Here is a 15,615-nt window from a genome sequence, read left to right as displayed (position 1 = left end):
CCAGCCGTCTGGTTAGCAGGCAAGTGTCTTAGCCACTATGCTACCAGAGCTCCCGAGGAGAAGTTAGTGTGGTGCAAATGGTTAAATGCTGGTCAAGTAACTGTTTGAATCTACCCAAGGGCACCTCAGAAGAAAGACCTGGAGATCTACTTCTGAAAAGTCAGCAATTGAAAACTGTGGACCGTAGTTCTACTTTGACATACATGGGGTTGCCAAGAGTAGGAATTGACTCCACAGCAACTGGTTAGCTGTTGGCTGTTTGTGAGCTCTGAGTCATTCATTATTAGGTGTTTGAACTAATGCTATATCAAGGGCATTCAGATATAGACTGAAGTCTTTATTAGTTGCTGTCCCAAAATACACAGTCCCCATTGACAAGTTCTCTAGCATTAGCATTTTGGAGATGGGGATTGAATCAAGTCCTATTTGTAATAAACAAATTGTAGTATAGTGATGGAGCACCATAATAATGAGTTATTGGTTAGGAATTATATTCTTACAATAATTTTGAGAGGGAAGTAGCCTCTCTGGAATGACTCATGTTATTAAAAAAAAAAAAAAAAAATGAAGCTATATGGAGAGCAATATTCAAATATTATTATCTTTTCAAATTGATTTGATTGTCCTATGTAGATTACATTGGTTTGTTCTAGATGGGATTTCAGAGATTGTGAGATTTGGCTTTATTTGTTGTTTATGATGATAATGTTTTCCTGTAGTGAATGCTGGTCTTTTGAAGGCCAGCAATCTGAAAGGATGGATAGTCGTTTCTTGATGGCAAAATAATAGATCTGTTAAGAGAATTACAGTTTAGAATATCCTCCTCATTTACCAAGCCTTCAAGCATTACAATGTAGCTTTATTGGGACAAAAATGAACTTATTTATATAGACTCTCCCTCTGAATTGAAAGTATTGAGGTTGTTTTTTTGGTAGAGAAGGAAAAGCATAGAAAAAAATAGATTTAAATATAGACTTTAAAAATATATTAAAATATATAAAACAAACATCTTTTTTTTTTTAAATTGTGATTTGGGTGAAAGTTTACAGAGCAAATCCACTTTCCGTACAGCAGTTCACACACACATTGTCTCATGACATTGACTACAATTTACCCCGATGCAACAGCTCCCCTCCCACTTCCTCCCAATTGTTACCTCTTCCCTGTGTCCATCCGTCCATGCACTCCTGCCCCCAGAGCTGTCTCCCTGTGCATAAACAGCCCTTCTTTCTCCCATGATTGTTTTCTCCTAGGAGTGTATCGACCTCAGGTAAATGTTCAACTCATATGTCTTTTGTTTTGCTGGAAGCCTCAAGTGTGGGTTCAAATTCCAGACCTGGATGGCAGCTAGGGGCCATAGTCTCAGTGGTTCCACAAGGCTCTATCAGACCAGCAAACCTGCCCCCCTTTTTCTTTTTCTTTTTCCAAATGATTTTGAGTTTTGTTCCACATTGTTCTTTGTCTCTATCCAGCATCTCCTACATAGATCCCCCTCTGAGTGGTTGACAGTGGTAGCCAGGCATAAAACATCTTTTAAAATAGGATATCTGATTTTTCCACTCTTGCTTATATGTTTCACTCTTTCATTGGCTCTTTGGTAAGAATTTGCCTTAACTTATCTCATGTGAAAATTTCCCTTATAACCTAGAATTTCAGTGGAGTTAACACTTTTTTTTTGCATGGACAATGACATTTACAGTAGGGGTAAGTTCAATACTGTAGGAAGAATTTTTAAATCATAACTCTTTTCTTCCAGAATTATCAACACTTCAATTGTGACAAAAATATGATCCAGTTACCATAAACATTTTTGATAGTTTTTTCCTTGCCAGCTATGATAAAATACTACAAACACTATAGTCACTCCTTGATTGGGGTGATTGAGCTTTTCTTCAAATAGCAGATGGCCCTAGAAGCTTGTTATCAACTTTTTGAGGCTTATGCCCTCATTTGGGATATGAAAATTTATAATCAAGGTCATGCTGATGCTACTGATTTGATCTTTTTAATCTTATTGTGGTGTGTGAAGAAAACTTTTGTCAGAATAGTGACATGTTAAGGGAAACTCAAATAAGTAAGGAAATCATATTCATTTTTGTAAAAAACAGTTATATACTGAATATGACTGTTCAGAATATGGCAAAACTCTTCATTTTAGTTTAAGTATTGTGTATGTTAAGTCAAAGGAATATTTGAGTCAGACATTATCATAAGGATCCATATAAATGTAATGGACTTAATATTTTCCAGCAGTTGAAATGTTTAGATTTCCCTTTAGATATTGACATAAAAGTGTACCAATTGCATAATTTTGCGTTTGTATCCAGAGATACGACCATGCCTATAATTTGGCGACGCAGAGTAAACTTAACATGACACTTTTGTTTGGATAATCTATAACCAAACAATTGTTTTTAAACCAAACAATACTGTGAGGCTATTAGGCAAAGCAAACACAACCTGCATCCTAAACTTTAATGTTCTCGTCCTTCAATATGAGCTGCAGTTTTCTGTTTTTGACTGTTACAGTCCTTTAACCAAAGCTATCTTGTCTGATGATAAAACCATAAGTGTATGAAGCTCACACATTTTTCATCTCTCTTATGATCTTATCTTTCATGAGCGGCTGCTGTGAAGGTATCCTAACTATAGGAAGCACCTGGAAAACATATGTGATATCTATTCTCTGATAAGCAGTGTGAACAAGAAAGTAGATCTGTCACTTCTGAACTGTCCATTGTTAAAAAATACTTTGATGATTTAGCTGATTGCAAAATACATTATAGGGATGACTAACAGCTGCAGTAACACTCCTAGTCAAGAAAGTTCAATAGTTATATTGTACAAGAATTTCTATAAGAGGCTAATATTGATAGGAACTACATGGATTAAAAGAGCAGGGTTGAGAATGGCTGTTTGCTTGCATGACTGCTTTCAAACACCACTGCTATTTTGTGCTGAAAAAGTGACTGTATCTGAATGTGGAAAATCTTTAATTTCTCCAGGAGTGTTTAACTTTCAGTGAAAAGGTGTTTGTTTGCATTTTTGAAATTATTTTTGCCTGGCAAGTAGAGCCATTGCATTTACTACTTTGCCAATAATACCTAATATGGTATTTAAAGATTCTGTTTCATGTGTTCCAAAGACTATATTTGAGTGCATTTCCCCGAGTCATTTGCAGCGTGCATTATATTGCTCAATAACACCTTCAATTGTCTCCTACAGGGCTCTCATTGATTCTGAAAACTAGACTAAGCAAAATGGAAGGGCCCACAAAATACGTACGATATCTTTTAAAAGAGCAACAAAGGAGTTTAATCTTGCAATGGAAAACCATTAACTCCAAGACTGTAATTTTAGAAATATTACAGATTTTGGTGTCGCTTGATATTTATTCTGTTTCATCATTTTGTGAATTGGTCTCTGGATATATACAGTGGTTATCTCATTAAATATGTTTGTGCTTGGCTGCAAGTACACTGAAATTTCTGTTTAAAAGTATGTGAATAAAGAATTTAGCATGTAAATGAATCGATGTCAGATGCATGCATTCCTGGCATTTTCTGTGGTTTTCTTTCTACTGTCCTTCTCTCTTTTTCTGTTCTCTTCCTACTAACAAAGGTTTTGAAGCAGTATCTTCACAAACTAGTCATTATTATCTTGGCTATTAATTAGTTATGCCATCTTTCATAAGGTACTCTTGAATGCTGATTTCAAACATATAGTAATTAGAACTGGAGCCCAGATAGCACAGTAGTTAAAGCACTCAGTTGCTAACCAGAAGGTTGGCAGTTCAAAGATACCAGATGCTCCATGGGAGAAAGATGTGGGAGTCTGCTTCTATAAAGATTTACAGCTTTGGAAACCCTATGTGGCAGTTTACTCTTTCCTACGGGGTTACTGTGAGTCGAATACAACTTGATAGCAGTGGGTTTGGTGAAGGAAATCAAAAAGGAATTGTTATTGTTGTTGTTGTTATGTGCTGTCGAGTTGGACCTGACTCGTAGCGACCCCTCCTTGGGTTTTCAAGGTGGTATCACTATGGAAGTAGATTGCCCAACCTTCCTTCCAAGGAGTGGCTGGTGGGTTTGAACATCCAGCCTTCTGGTTAGCAATCAAGTACCTTAGGCACTATGCTACCAGAGCTCCTGGAAAATAATAAAATTAAAAAAAAAAAAAAAAAAAGACTTTCAATTCAGTCAGTTCCATCAAATCAAGAAGCTAGAGTTGGTTTAATATCAAAATGAAGTTTTGCATATCAAAATGAATTTCTACTTTTAGTTTTCATGCTAATCAGAAGGTTGTTGGTTCACGCCCACCAGCCACTTGGTGAAAGGCAGACAGGGCAGTCTATTTCTGTAAAGATTTACTGACTTGGAATCCCAAAGGGGTTCGCTATGGGTCTGAATTGACTCAATGACAGTGAGTTTGGTTTTAAATATATTGAAAGGAAAGAAGGATGACTATTGTGAATGGGAAAAAATCATGTTTCTTGAAAGCAGATCAGAGATATTGTGCTTGATTAAACTATTTTTGAAATATTTTATTCTTCATTAGTATAAAGATTAATGATGTAGGTAAAAACATTACCATAAAAATGAGAACTAGTTTTCTCAGATAAAGTTAGAAGATGAAAAGTCTCAAAGTTAAATATGTGACATAATTTTAGTTATTAAATAGAGATAATGTGCTAGAAGCAATTAATTTGCAAATGTAATGATATTGCAGTAGGGTATGGTAAAAAAGAATGAAACAAAAACCTAATTCTGTTACTGGTCAATGAGCAGTGGTTATGGATAAGCATACATGTAGTCGGTTTCACAAGTATCAAGATAGCAAATTTTGGAAAAAATAATTAAGGGTTGAATTTATTAAATACTTAATTTTCATATGTAAACATAAAAAAGAAGCAGGACTTACATATGATGAAGAGAAAGCAGCTATCAGATCACATCCTGTTATCTTTGTTGCTTGGCACCTAATACGCTTTCACTATAGTGTCCTACTAGATTAGGAGCATGGTCTTTGGAAGTCCGACTAACTTGGGATAGAATCTTGGCTCTGCCACTTATTAGCAATGCACCTAGTTGGATTTTCACATCTCTGCCTTGTGGTTTCTTCTGTAGAAAAAACAGGGAGCTCTGGTGGCATAGTGCCTAAGGCATTTGACTGCTAACCAGGAGGCTGGTGATTCAAACCCTCTAGCCACTCCTTGGAAAGAAAACTGGACAATCTACTTCTGAAGAGATACTGCATCGGAGAGCCAAGGAGGGGTCACCATGAGTTGGAAATGACTCAATGGCAGTGTGCTTGGTTTGGTTTATAGCAGTTGATGTGATGTCTGTAAAGCATATAGCAATACCTAATGCTAAGTGTATATATGTGGATAGAGTTAAGCTTCCGGGACTTCCATTGGCTGATGTGGCACGACTCAAAATGAGTAGGAAATGATGCAAACATGCATTAATAATTGGAACATGGAATGTATGAAGTATGAATCTAGGAGAATTGGAAGTTGTCCAAAATGAAATGGGATGCATAAAGATCGATATTCTAGGCATTAGTGAGCTGAAGTGCACTGTTTTTTGGCCAATTTGAATCAGACAACCATATGATCTACTATGCCAAGAATGACCAATTAAAGAGGAATGATGTGGCTTTCATTGTCACAAAAGTGTTTACGATCTGTCCTGAAGAACAATGCTGTCAGTGATAGGATAATATCCATATGGCTACAAGGAAGACCAGTTAATACTACTACTCTTCAAATTTGCACACCACCACCAAAGCCAAAGATGAGGAAATTGAAGATTTCTACCAACTTCTGCAGTCTGAAATTGACTGAACATGCAATCAAGATATGTTGATTATCGCTGGTGACTGGAATGCAAAAGTTGGAAACAAAGAAGAATTACTGGTAGTTGGAAAATATGGCCTTGGAGATAGAAATAATGTTGGAAATTGCATGAAAATTTTGCAAGACCAATGCAAATACATTTTTTAAATAATGTAAGTGACAACTATGCATGTGGACATCACCAGATGGAGTACACAGGAATCAGATTGACTACATCTGTGGCAAGAGGTGATGGAGAAGCACAATATCTTCAGCCAAAACAAGGCCAGGAGCTGATTGTGGAACAGACCATCAACTGCTCTTATGCAAGTTTAACTTGAAGTTGAAGACAAAACAAGTCCACGAGAGCCAAAATATGACCTTGAAAGTATCCTTCCTGAATTTAGAGACTACCTAAAGAATAGATTTGATGCATTGAACACCAGTGACAAAAACCCGAAGAACTGTGGGATGACATCAAGAGCATCATCCAGGAAGAAAGCAAGAAGTCATTAAAAAGATGAGAAAGAAAGAAAAGACCAAAATGGATGTCAGAAAAGACTCTGAAACTTGCCCTTGAGTGAAGAGCAGCTAAAGCAAATGGAAGAAATGATAAGATAAAAAGCTGAACAGAAGATTTCAAAGAGCAGCTCAAGCAGACAAAGCCAATTACTATAATGAAATGTGCAAAGACTTGGAGTTAGAAAACCAAAAGGGAAGAACACACTCAGCATTTCTCAAGCTGAAAGAAGTGAGGAAAAAATTTAAGCCTTGAGTTACAGTATTGAAAGATTCTATGGGCAAAATATTGAATGATGCAGGAAGCATCAAAAGAAGATGGAAGGAATACACAGAGTCACTGTACCAAAAAGAATTGGTCGATGTTCATCCCTTTCAGGAGGTGGCATGTGATCAAGAGTCAATGGTACTGAAGGAAGAGGTCGAAGGTGCACTGAAGGAATTGATGAAGAACAAGGTTCCAGGAATTGACGAATACCCGTTGAGATGTTTCAACAAATGGTTGCCCCACTGGAGACACTCACTCAATTATGCCAAGTGATTTGGAAGACAGTTACCTGGCCAACTGACTGGAAGAGATCCATATTTGTACCCATTCCAGAGAAAAGTGATCCCACAGAGTGTGGAAATTATCAAACAATATCATTAATATCACATGCAAGTAAAATCTTACTGAAGATAATTCAAAAATGGTTGCAGCAGAGGGCTTCCAGAAATGCAAGCTGGATTCAGAAGAGGACATGGAACAAGGAATATCACTGCTGATGTGAGATGGATCTTAGCAGAAAGCAAAAAATACCAGAAAGATGTTTACTTATGTTTTATTGACTATGCAAAAACATTTGATTGGATGGATCATAACAAATTCTGGGTAATATTGAGAAGAAAGGGAATTCCAGAACACTTGGTTATACTCATGAGGAACCTGTACATAGATCAGGAGGCTGTTGTTCAAACAGAACAAGGGGATACCGCATGGTTCAACATCAAGAAGAGTTCATCAGGATTGTGTCCTTTCACCATACTTATTCACCTTGTGTGGTAATCAAATAATCTGAAGCTGGACTATATGAAGAAGAACATGGTGTCAGGATTGGAGAAAAGACTCCTTAACAACCTGCGATATGTAGATGACACAACTTTGCTTGCTGAAAGTAAGGATGACTTGAAGCACTTACTGATGAAGATTAAAGACTATAGTCTGTGGTATGGATTACACCTCAATATAAAGAAAACAAAAATCCACACAACTTGTCCAATAAACAGCTTACGGTAGATGGAGAAAAGATTTAAGTTGTCAAGGATTTCATATTACTTGGTTCTACAATCAACATGAATGTAAGAAGCAATAAAGACATCAGATGATGTATTGCATAGGGCAAATCTGCTGCAAAAGACCTCTTTCAAGTGCTGAAGGGCAAAGATGTCTCCTTGAAGACTAAGGTGCACCTATTGCAAACTATGGTATTTTGAATCACCTCTTAGGCATGTGAGAACTGGACAATGAATGAGGAAGACTGAAGAAGAAGAGTTGGTGCTTTTGAGTTGTGGTGTTGGAGAAGAATGCTAAGAGTACCATGCTCTGCTAAAAGGACTAACAAATCTGCCCTGGAAGAAGTACAGCCAGAATGCTCATTGGAAGTGAGAATGGCCAGACTTTATTTCACCTACTTTGGTCATGTTGTCAGAAGGAACCACACCCTAGGGTAGGATATTATGCTTGATAAAGTGGATGGTCAACAAAGCAGTGGAGGGTCAATGAAAAAGTCTATTAAAGAGTTATAGATACAGTGGCTGCAATGATCAGCTCAGGTATAGCAAGTATCATGAGGCTGGCACAAGACCGGGCAGTGTTTTGTTCTGCTGTGCATAGGGTCACTGAGTCGGAGACCACTCAACAGGACCTAACATCAACAACAACAATGATGCTAAGTGCTCAAGACTACCATTTTATAACATAAAATAGACTCTGAGCTTGATGACTTTATGTGTTACTCATCTTTCAAACTTCAATTATTGTCACATGGTAGACATTTAAAAAAGAGCCCTGGTGGCATGATTGTTAAGTATTCAGGTACTCACTGAGAAGTTGATGTTTTAAACCCACTGGCAGCTAAGATAGGAAAAAGACCTGGTGATCTGCTCCTGTAGAGATCACAGTCTAAGAAATCCTCTGGGGCAATTCTGTTCCATCACTTAAGTTTGCTATGAGTCAGAGTCAACAAAATAACAGATAGTTAAATAGATATTAGTTAAATTCTGATCTATTTTGGTCTATGCCTAAGTATCTTAGTTTCTTAGTACTGCTATTACTGAAATACCACAAGTGGGTGGCTGTGAAGAACAGAAATTTATTTTCTCACAATTTAGGAGGCTAAAGTCTGAATACAGGGTATCAGCTCTAGGGGAATATTTTCCCTCTGTTGGTTCCTTGTCTCTTTTCAACTTCTGTTCCTTGGTTGCTTGGCAGTCTTCGTATGGCTTGGCATCTGTCTTCCCCATCTGTGCTGCCTTACCTCTGTGCCTCCTCTACTCTTCTTTATCTATAACTCTAAAGTGAGTGGGTTTAAGATATACCCTACACTGATGTCTCCTAATTAACATAACAAAGAACTTTATTTCCAAGTGGGGTTATATCCCCAGGTGTACATACACATGAACCTGTTGCCATTGAGTTAATTCTGAACCATAGTGACCCTATTGAAGTAGGGTCTGTCCCATAGAGTTCCCAAGGTTGTAATCTTTACAGAAGCGAACTGCTACATGTATCTCCCATGGAATGGCTGGTGGATGAAGCATCGACCTTTGCTTGGGTGCCAAACACTTATCCACTGCACCACCAGGGCTCTTCTGCCCAGCTATAGAGAAATATTTCAACACATAATTTGTGGGCATGCAGTTAAATTCATAACACCAAGTTTATTATTTTATGTAAAATCCTTACCTCTTTGGTCATCTTTCCCTCTCCTCCCATTATTGTCTTAAGAAAACATTAATAATAAGACAAGAACTTTAAACAATTCTCTTCTTAGAATTTATTTTTATTAATGTCATATATATTGCACATTTAGTCAGTTATGTAAATGGCTTAAAACTGTAAAATATAATTTCTTTTCAGCCGTTAATTGTGTATAATCAACTATTTTTATAGTGTTTTCTTAACTAAGTACTCTTAGATATTTATTTTCAGTAGTTCTAATTATATGGGCTGCATAATGAAACAAATTAGAGCAAATCATTCCCTCAATCATGATTATCAATACAGAGTAGTGCTCCAGATGTTGGTGCAAGTTAAATTCTGAGCTCTACAGTTCTGATTTGGCAGTTAAGTGACATTTAATGAAAGTATTTTATTATATGAAATTACTAGTTCAATCAGTCCCTTAATAGATTTAATTATAATATTTTCCTTTTTTTAGAGATTTAGCAAATTTGTCTGTACATCGAATGTCTGCTGAGACTTGGAGTTGTCTTATTCTACTGTTTTCTGGATGAAAGTGATCATGGGGTAATTTGGCCCATACTAAATGAAAGAAAGGACTTCATTTAGTTAATCATTATATAATAAAAGTATTTCTCAAATTCTTGCTGTTTCTGGAAACTCACTATCATCGAGTTGATTCAGACTCGTAGCGACCCCTTGGGTTTCCGAGGTGGTATCTCTATGGAAGAAGATTGCCCAGTCTTCCTTCCGAGGAGTGTTTGGTGGGTTTGAACCACCAGCCTTCTGGTTAGCAGTCAAATGCCAGACTTTGTCAGGATCCTACTACTGTGTCATTGAACTGGCTTTATCTTCATCTTCAATCTGCCATTTTTCCTGTATAATCACTTAATTACTGTAATCTTTCCGAAACGGGATTCCTTGGAAAGATGACTGCCACTCTTTTTCTGAAGTTTGGCTTACAGTGTTGGAGCCATAGGGTATTAAACCTAAGTTGATCAGGCTCATCTAAGATCCTGCTTCTGAAATTTTGTTTCTGTTGTTGCTTCCTTCCTCCAGGAAGCAACCATGACACCAAACTACTGTCATGACACATGACTTCTGTGTTCCTTTTTGCAGGTCACGTAGAAAACCATGGCCACATCAACCCATTTTTTTTCCCCAAGCTTCTCATACTATTTTCATGATTTTTTGGCACCACTTCTAAAATAATTTACTCAACATTACTTTAAATTGGCTCATGTTTATGAGTCAGAATCAACTTGAGAGCAGTGAGGTGTTTTTTTTTTTTTTTTTTTAAATTAAATTTGGGTTAGGTATCATGCCTCTGTGTTCCTGTCACCATTTGTTTATTGATTTATCTCTGCTCTACATTAATCTGTAAATTATATTAGAAAAAGAACTAGGTTTGTTTTGCATTGTCAGTGTTGAACACAGAACCTGGGACTCAATAAATGAATTAATAAAGAATGGTTTCTGTCACCTGTCACTTTCACTCAGTATATGTCCATTTATTCATTCAACTGAATCCTTTGTTTTTTAGCTTATGATATAGTCTTTACCTGGTAAAATATTATTTTAGAGTATTCTTAACCAAAATGTCATGAAAATTTTGGAGAAGAACATCTGAAGCATGAGTCAGAGTAAGGGAGAACTCAAGGATCTGAAGTCTATGAAGATGTATTCCTATAACTCAGTAAATATTTGTTGATTACTGTATTTGTATCACATGATCATATTATTCACCCAGTGAAATACTTTTAATGGCTTCTCATTATCTTCAGGATGAAGGCAAAACCCCCCAAATAATTATAGTTTCTCCTTGGTCAGCTTTATTTTATGCCTCTAGTCTCTGAATTTCTGTAGCTTTTGAGTTCTCATTTGGGTTTATTCATGAACTGCCTTAAATGTAGTTATTTATTTTTCCCAAGCTTCTCATACTATTTTCATGACTTTTTGGCACCATTTCTACAACAATTTACTCAACATTACTTTAAATTGCGGTTACTGCACATCATGCATATTTTCAGTCTCCTCAACTAAATGATATGATTATTAAGAGAAAGATGTTGTCCCTCTTTTTAAAATATATCTCATTGTATCTTCAAAAAAGTCCATTATAAATGTTAATAATTGATTGGAATTTGCATGGCACCACATTTCCAGTAATTAAAATGTAATAGCAAAACTCAGGAAGATTTTCTCTTTAATGCGATTTTTTTCTTTCTTAGATATACTGTTAAATATAGTGTTTTTGATAGCACAGTCTCTTGCTTGCTTATGGGCTGCTCTTGAAGTTTTCTTCAGTTATTTCAGGTATGCATGATTCTGTCAACTGGAGAGGGGGACAGAAAAAGGATGTTTTGGAAACAATGCAAAATTAGCAGTTGAAAGACACAAATTTAATTCCTAACTCTGTTACAGAATGCTGTTTTTCATGGCATCTGTGATGCCTTTCATGCTCCCAACAAACCCTATGATGACATCTGTTGGGAAAGGAGATATACCTAAAATGCTTGCCATCTGTCATTTCTAGGATGACTGGGAGGCACTTAATTCTGGGCTCTGGAGCATGAGAAGGTTTGGGGGTAAGGATGAAGAAGTGCTTATGCAGCACTAAATATTGACACTATAAGACCATGCGTAGTTACTGAATCTATCTGTGCACCAATTTTCCTATCAGTAAAGTAAGACACTTGGGTTAGACAATCTCTAAGGTTCTCTCCATACTCAAATCCCTATGTTTGAAGATTTATACTATAAGAGGGAAAAGTGCTTGTAAGGAGTAGATGCTGTTTAAAAAATACGGGTTACATTCTCCACCCTTCATTGTTTTGGAGGAAAATTTCCTACGTATATTATCCTGCGTTAATTTCCTGAGTAAAATCTGTACTCAATATGTTAGAGTGCAGTTGTAAGGTCATTCAACTGTAAGCCATTGATTCTAGTGTGGATTCTGATCGCAAATGAAAAAGTAAAGTGATGGAATGGTCAGTCTTGCCCAAAGTTAGGTACCACTTAAAATAATCCAGTAGTTCTCAGGATTATTGTATTAATTAACATTCAGTCGATTGGTGAGAAAGTTTTCAAGTTTGTTTTTGTACAACAATGGCAGTGAATCCACTTCATGATAATATGATTACTATAATGCTTGCTCTTCTCCCTGTCTAGCACAAAGAAATGAGGTCACAGTTCAGAAACTATAAATAGACAACACTAGCTAGAATAGTATAGTATTGCATTTATTTTTATTATATGTATTTTTATGAATAACTTATGTTTTTGGCATATGATACTGGTCTTCCATTTATAGTTGGGATAATATGTTTTTAAAATATCATTATATAAGTTATAACCATGAGTCAGTTTAAAAAATAGTGTTGAGTAAATTATGGTAGAAGTGGTGCCAAAAAATCATGAAAATAGTATGAAAAGCTTGGGAAGAATCAACATCAACATGGGTTGATGGGGCCATGGTTTTCTATGTGACCTGCAAAAAGGAACACAGATTAAATCTCTTACCTCTGAGCCTTTGTACCTTTCTGAATACCCTTAAAACTTGTCTTGCAGTCTTGTTATTTGTAAACCTACTGTTGTTACGGGTTTTATATTGCTTCCAGAAAAGGAGTTGTATTTTTCTGTATATATACTACTATACCAACTATAGTTTCTTAAACATGGTAAAAGCTCAATAAATATTTTCTAGAGAGGATTTCTTTGCTACTCATTCTGATAATTCTAAAGAGAAGAGATAACTGGCCTTTCAAAGAATTTTCCATTCCAGACTTAGGGTTCTATGGCACAGACGGACTTGGGTGTGTATGTGTGTTTCACTCTTTGTAACCCATTGGAGCCCATTGTCCCTTTGTTAAGAAAATTGAGTTCAGTAGAGCTGTCTGTATGTTTCCATGTTCTCTTCCCTTACCTTTATTCCAGTTTTTAAACTAATTCATTTTATGAGGCTATATAGAGAAATAAATGTATGGAATTTAAAGTTCAAAACTCAAATTATCATTGCATTTTTATCATTTATAATAATAATGGTTTCCTGAGAATTTTGTATTTTCTAGATTACTTTGAGAGACTTTAAAAATAGTGTTTTTGTTTGTTTGTTTGTATAATCATGTGAAGATTTAAATACTGTTAGATACTTAGGCAACCATGTGAAAAAAAAAGTTATTGAATATTTCAGAGGAAGACTAAATACGCAAGGAATTTAAAACTTTAGCATTACGAGATTTAAACTAAGACTGGGCAATCTACTTCTGTAGAGATACCACCTCAGAAACCCAAGGAGGGGTCACCATGAGTCGGAATCGACTTGATGGCAGTGAGGTTTTTTTTTTTTTTTTTAAACTTTTAGTATTTATTTTCAGTATTGACTCCTTTATTTCCATCTTCACATTTTCTTCTTATAGTATTTTCTGATCTCTACCATTAAAAGGAGCTCTGGTGGTACAGTGGGTAAGGCATTTGGCTACTAACCAGAGAGTTCATGGTTCAAACCCACCAGCTGCTCCATGGGAGGAAGATGAGGCTTCTTCTGTATAAGCTTTCCAGCATTTGGAACCCATGGGGCTCAAGGTGAGTTTGAATCAACTTGATGGCAGTGGGTATTACCATTAAAGCAGCTACTATTTAATACTTTATGTGTACACAGAGTTAAAGTAGATTATTTTCTGTTAACACTGCACATACTTTGATATGTCACCACCTAAAATGAAACCAAACCCACTGTCATTGAGTTGATTCTCGCTCATGGCAATCCCTATTGGATTTCCGAGGCAGTAAATCTTTATGGAAGTAGATTGACCAGTCTTCCTTCTGCAGAGTGGCTGGTGGGTTTGAACCACAAACCTTCTGGTTAACAGTCAGATGCCTGAGGCACTGTGCTACCAGAGCTCCTTACCTAGAATGAAGGTACTCATAAATTAGACTTGTTAACTTAAAAATAGGATCTCATTGTTAATATATTTCTTGTTCCTTGCCATAGCTATATTTTTTGCTTAAAACATAACTACATTCCTTTCCTTTTTTAATGAGAAAATGAAGGCATGAAATTGTAGAAACCAGTTGCACTTATTCAAACACAAGTATAACTTTACAGGTTCTTACATTGTGAAGAGTTGAGTCTATAGCCCATCTCATATGTTCATCATTTAATTATGGCCCTTTCATAACCCATTTTTAAAGGAAATCTGGCCAAGTTTTAGCAAGCTTAAAGCTGGGGAACAATAAATAGCTTCAAAATTATCTGAATTTAACCAAAGATACAAGTATGTCTTACCCTAAGATATTTAATTTTTTTCTGCTGCATCATGCCTTTATAAAAACTATATAGAAAAATGAGTTTGGGTTTTCTGATTAAAAGCACTAGAAAAAGTATACTCGCATTTTCTTTTATATTTATATGTAATGTTAATAACTCTAAAGACAAATTTATATGGAAATGTTCTTTATTGTTTATAGTATTTAACTTTATTTATTGATCAATGGCTAATGTTACTTTCTTCATTATAGACCCACAAATAGATACCAAAATGATGAATAACAGAAATGTATTAGCACAATGACAGTATATGTAACAAACATGTAATTAGGTGTATATATATATATAAATTAATATATATATTAATTTATATATACACATCTAATTATAATCTAATTATATTAGATTAATATAAATATTAATCTAGTATTTATATTAGATGTGTATATAAAAAGGAAATTTCTGTACAAGGATTTGAATGTCAAATAGACAGCTTTACTCATTTCTGTTTCTCTCTGTGTTGGTGTCTTTCCAGGTGATGATGAGGGAATCCAGGAGATGGCAGAATCCGATGGGGACATACAATCAGAGAAGCCGGGTCAAGCTGGAATTGAGACAGATGACTGGGATGGACCAGGTAGGAGAGAACATTTAAAATTCAATCATCTGTAACTGTCATCTGGAATGCTAGTTTTCTTCTTGAATTTTAGTTAGGTTATAAAATATACAATCTTCCAACTCTAGTTTAAAAAATATATATATTTCTGTATGTGCTATATACGTGGGACTGTAAATGACATTATTTAAAAATGTGTATCTTTTTGTTAAACTATAAAAACCTAAGTATTCCCTCTACTTGAAGTCCCCATCCTTGTTTTTCTCCCATACATGCAGAGATACAAGCATTAGTGAATTCTGTTTTCTTTTCCTCTGACCTAAGATTCTTTTTTCTTTTTATTAGGATTTGGGTGAAGATTTACAGAGTAAATTCACTTTTCATACAGCAGTTCACATATACTTTGTCTCATGTCATTGACCAAAATTTACAAT

The 15,615-nt window shown here is 35.7% G+C and overlaps 1 protein-coding gene across 1 annotated transcript in view; it reads left to right on the top strand.

Moving 5' to 3' along the window:
• Positions 1 to 15,615, top strand: part of ZFPM2 (zinc finger protein, FOG family member 2) — a 524,681-nt gene that overhangs the window by 17,730 nt on the left and 491,336 nt on the right. The window contains exon 3 of the mRNA XM_042783627.1: positions 15,101 to 15,202. Within this exon, the coding sequence (XP_042639561.1) occupies positions 15,101 to 15,202 (102 nt within the window). The remainder of the gene's footprint in view (positions 1 to 15,100; positions 15,203 to 15,615) is intronic.

This window comes from Orycteropus afer, unplaced genomic scaffold (assembly GCF_000298275.1).
Source record: "Orycteropus afer afer isolate SDZICR_OR568_19922 unplaced genomic scaffold, OryAfe1.0 scaffold00021, whole genome shotgun sequence".
NCBI classification, from domain to species: Eukaryota; Metazoa; Chordata; class Mammalia; order Tubulidentata; family Orycteropodidae; genus Orycteropus; species Orycteropus afer.
This window is presented reverse-complemented; position numbering and strand designations above follow the sequence as displayed.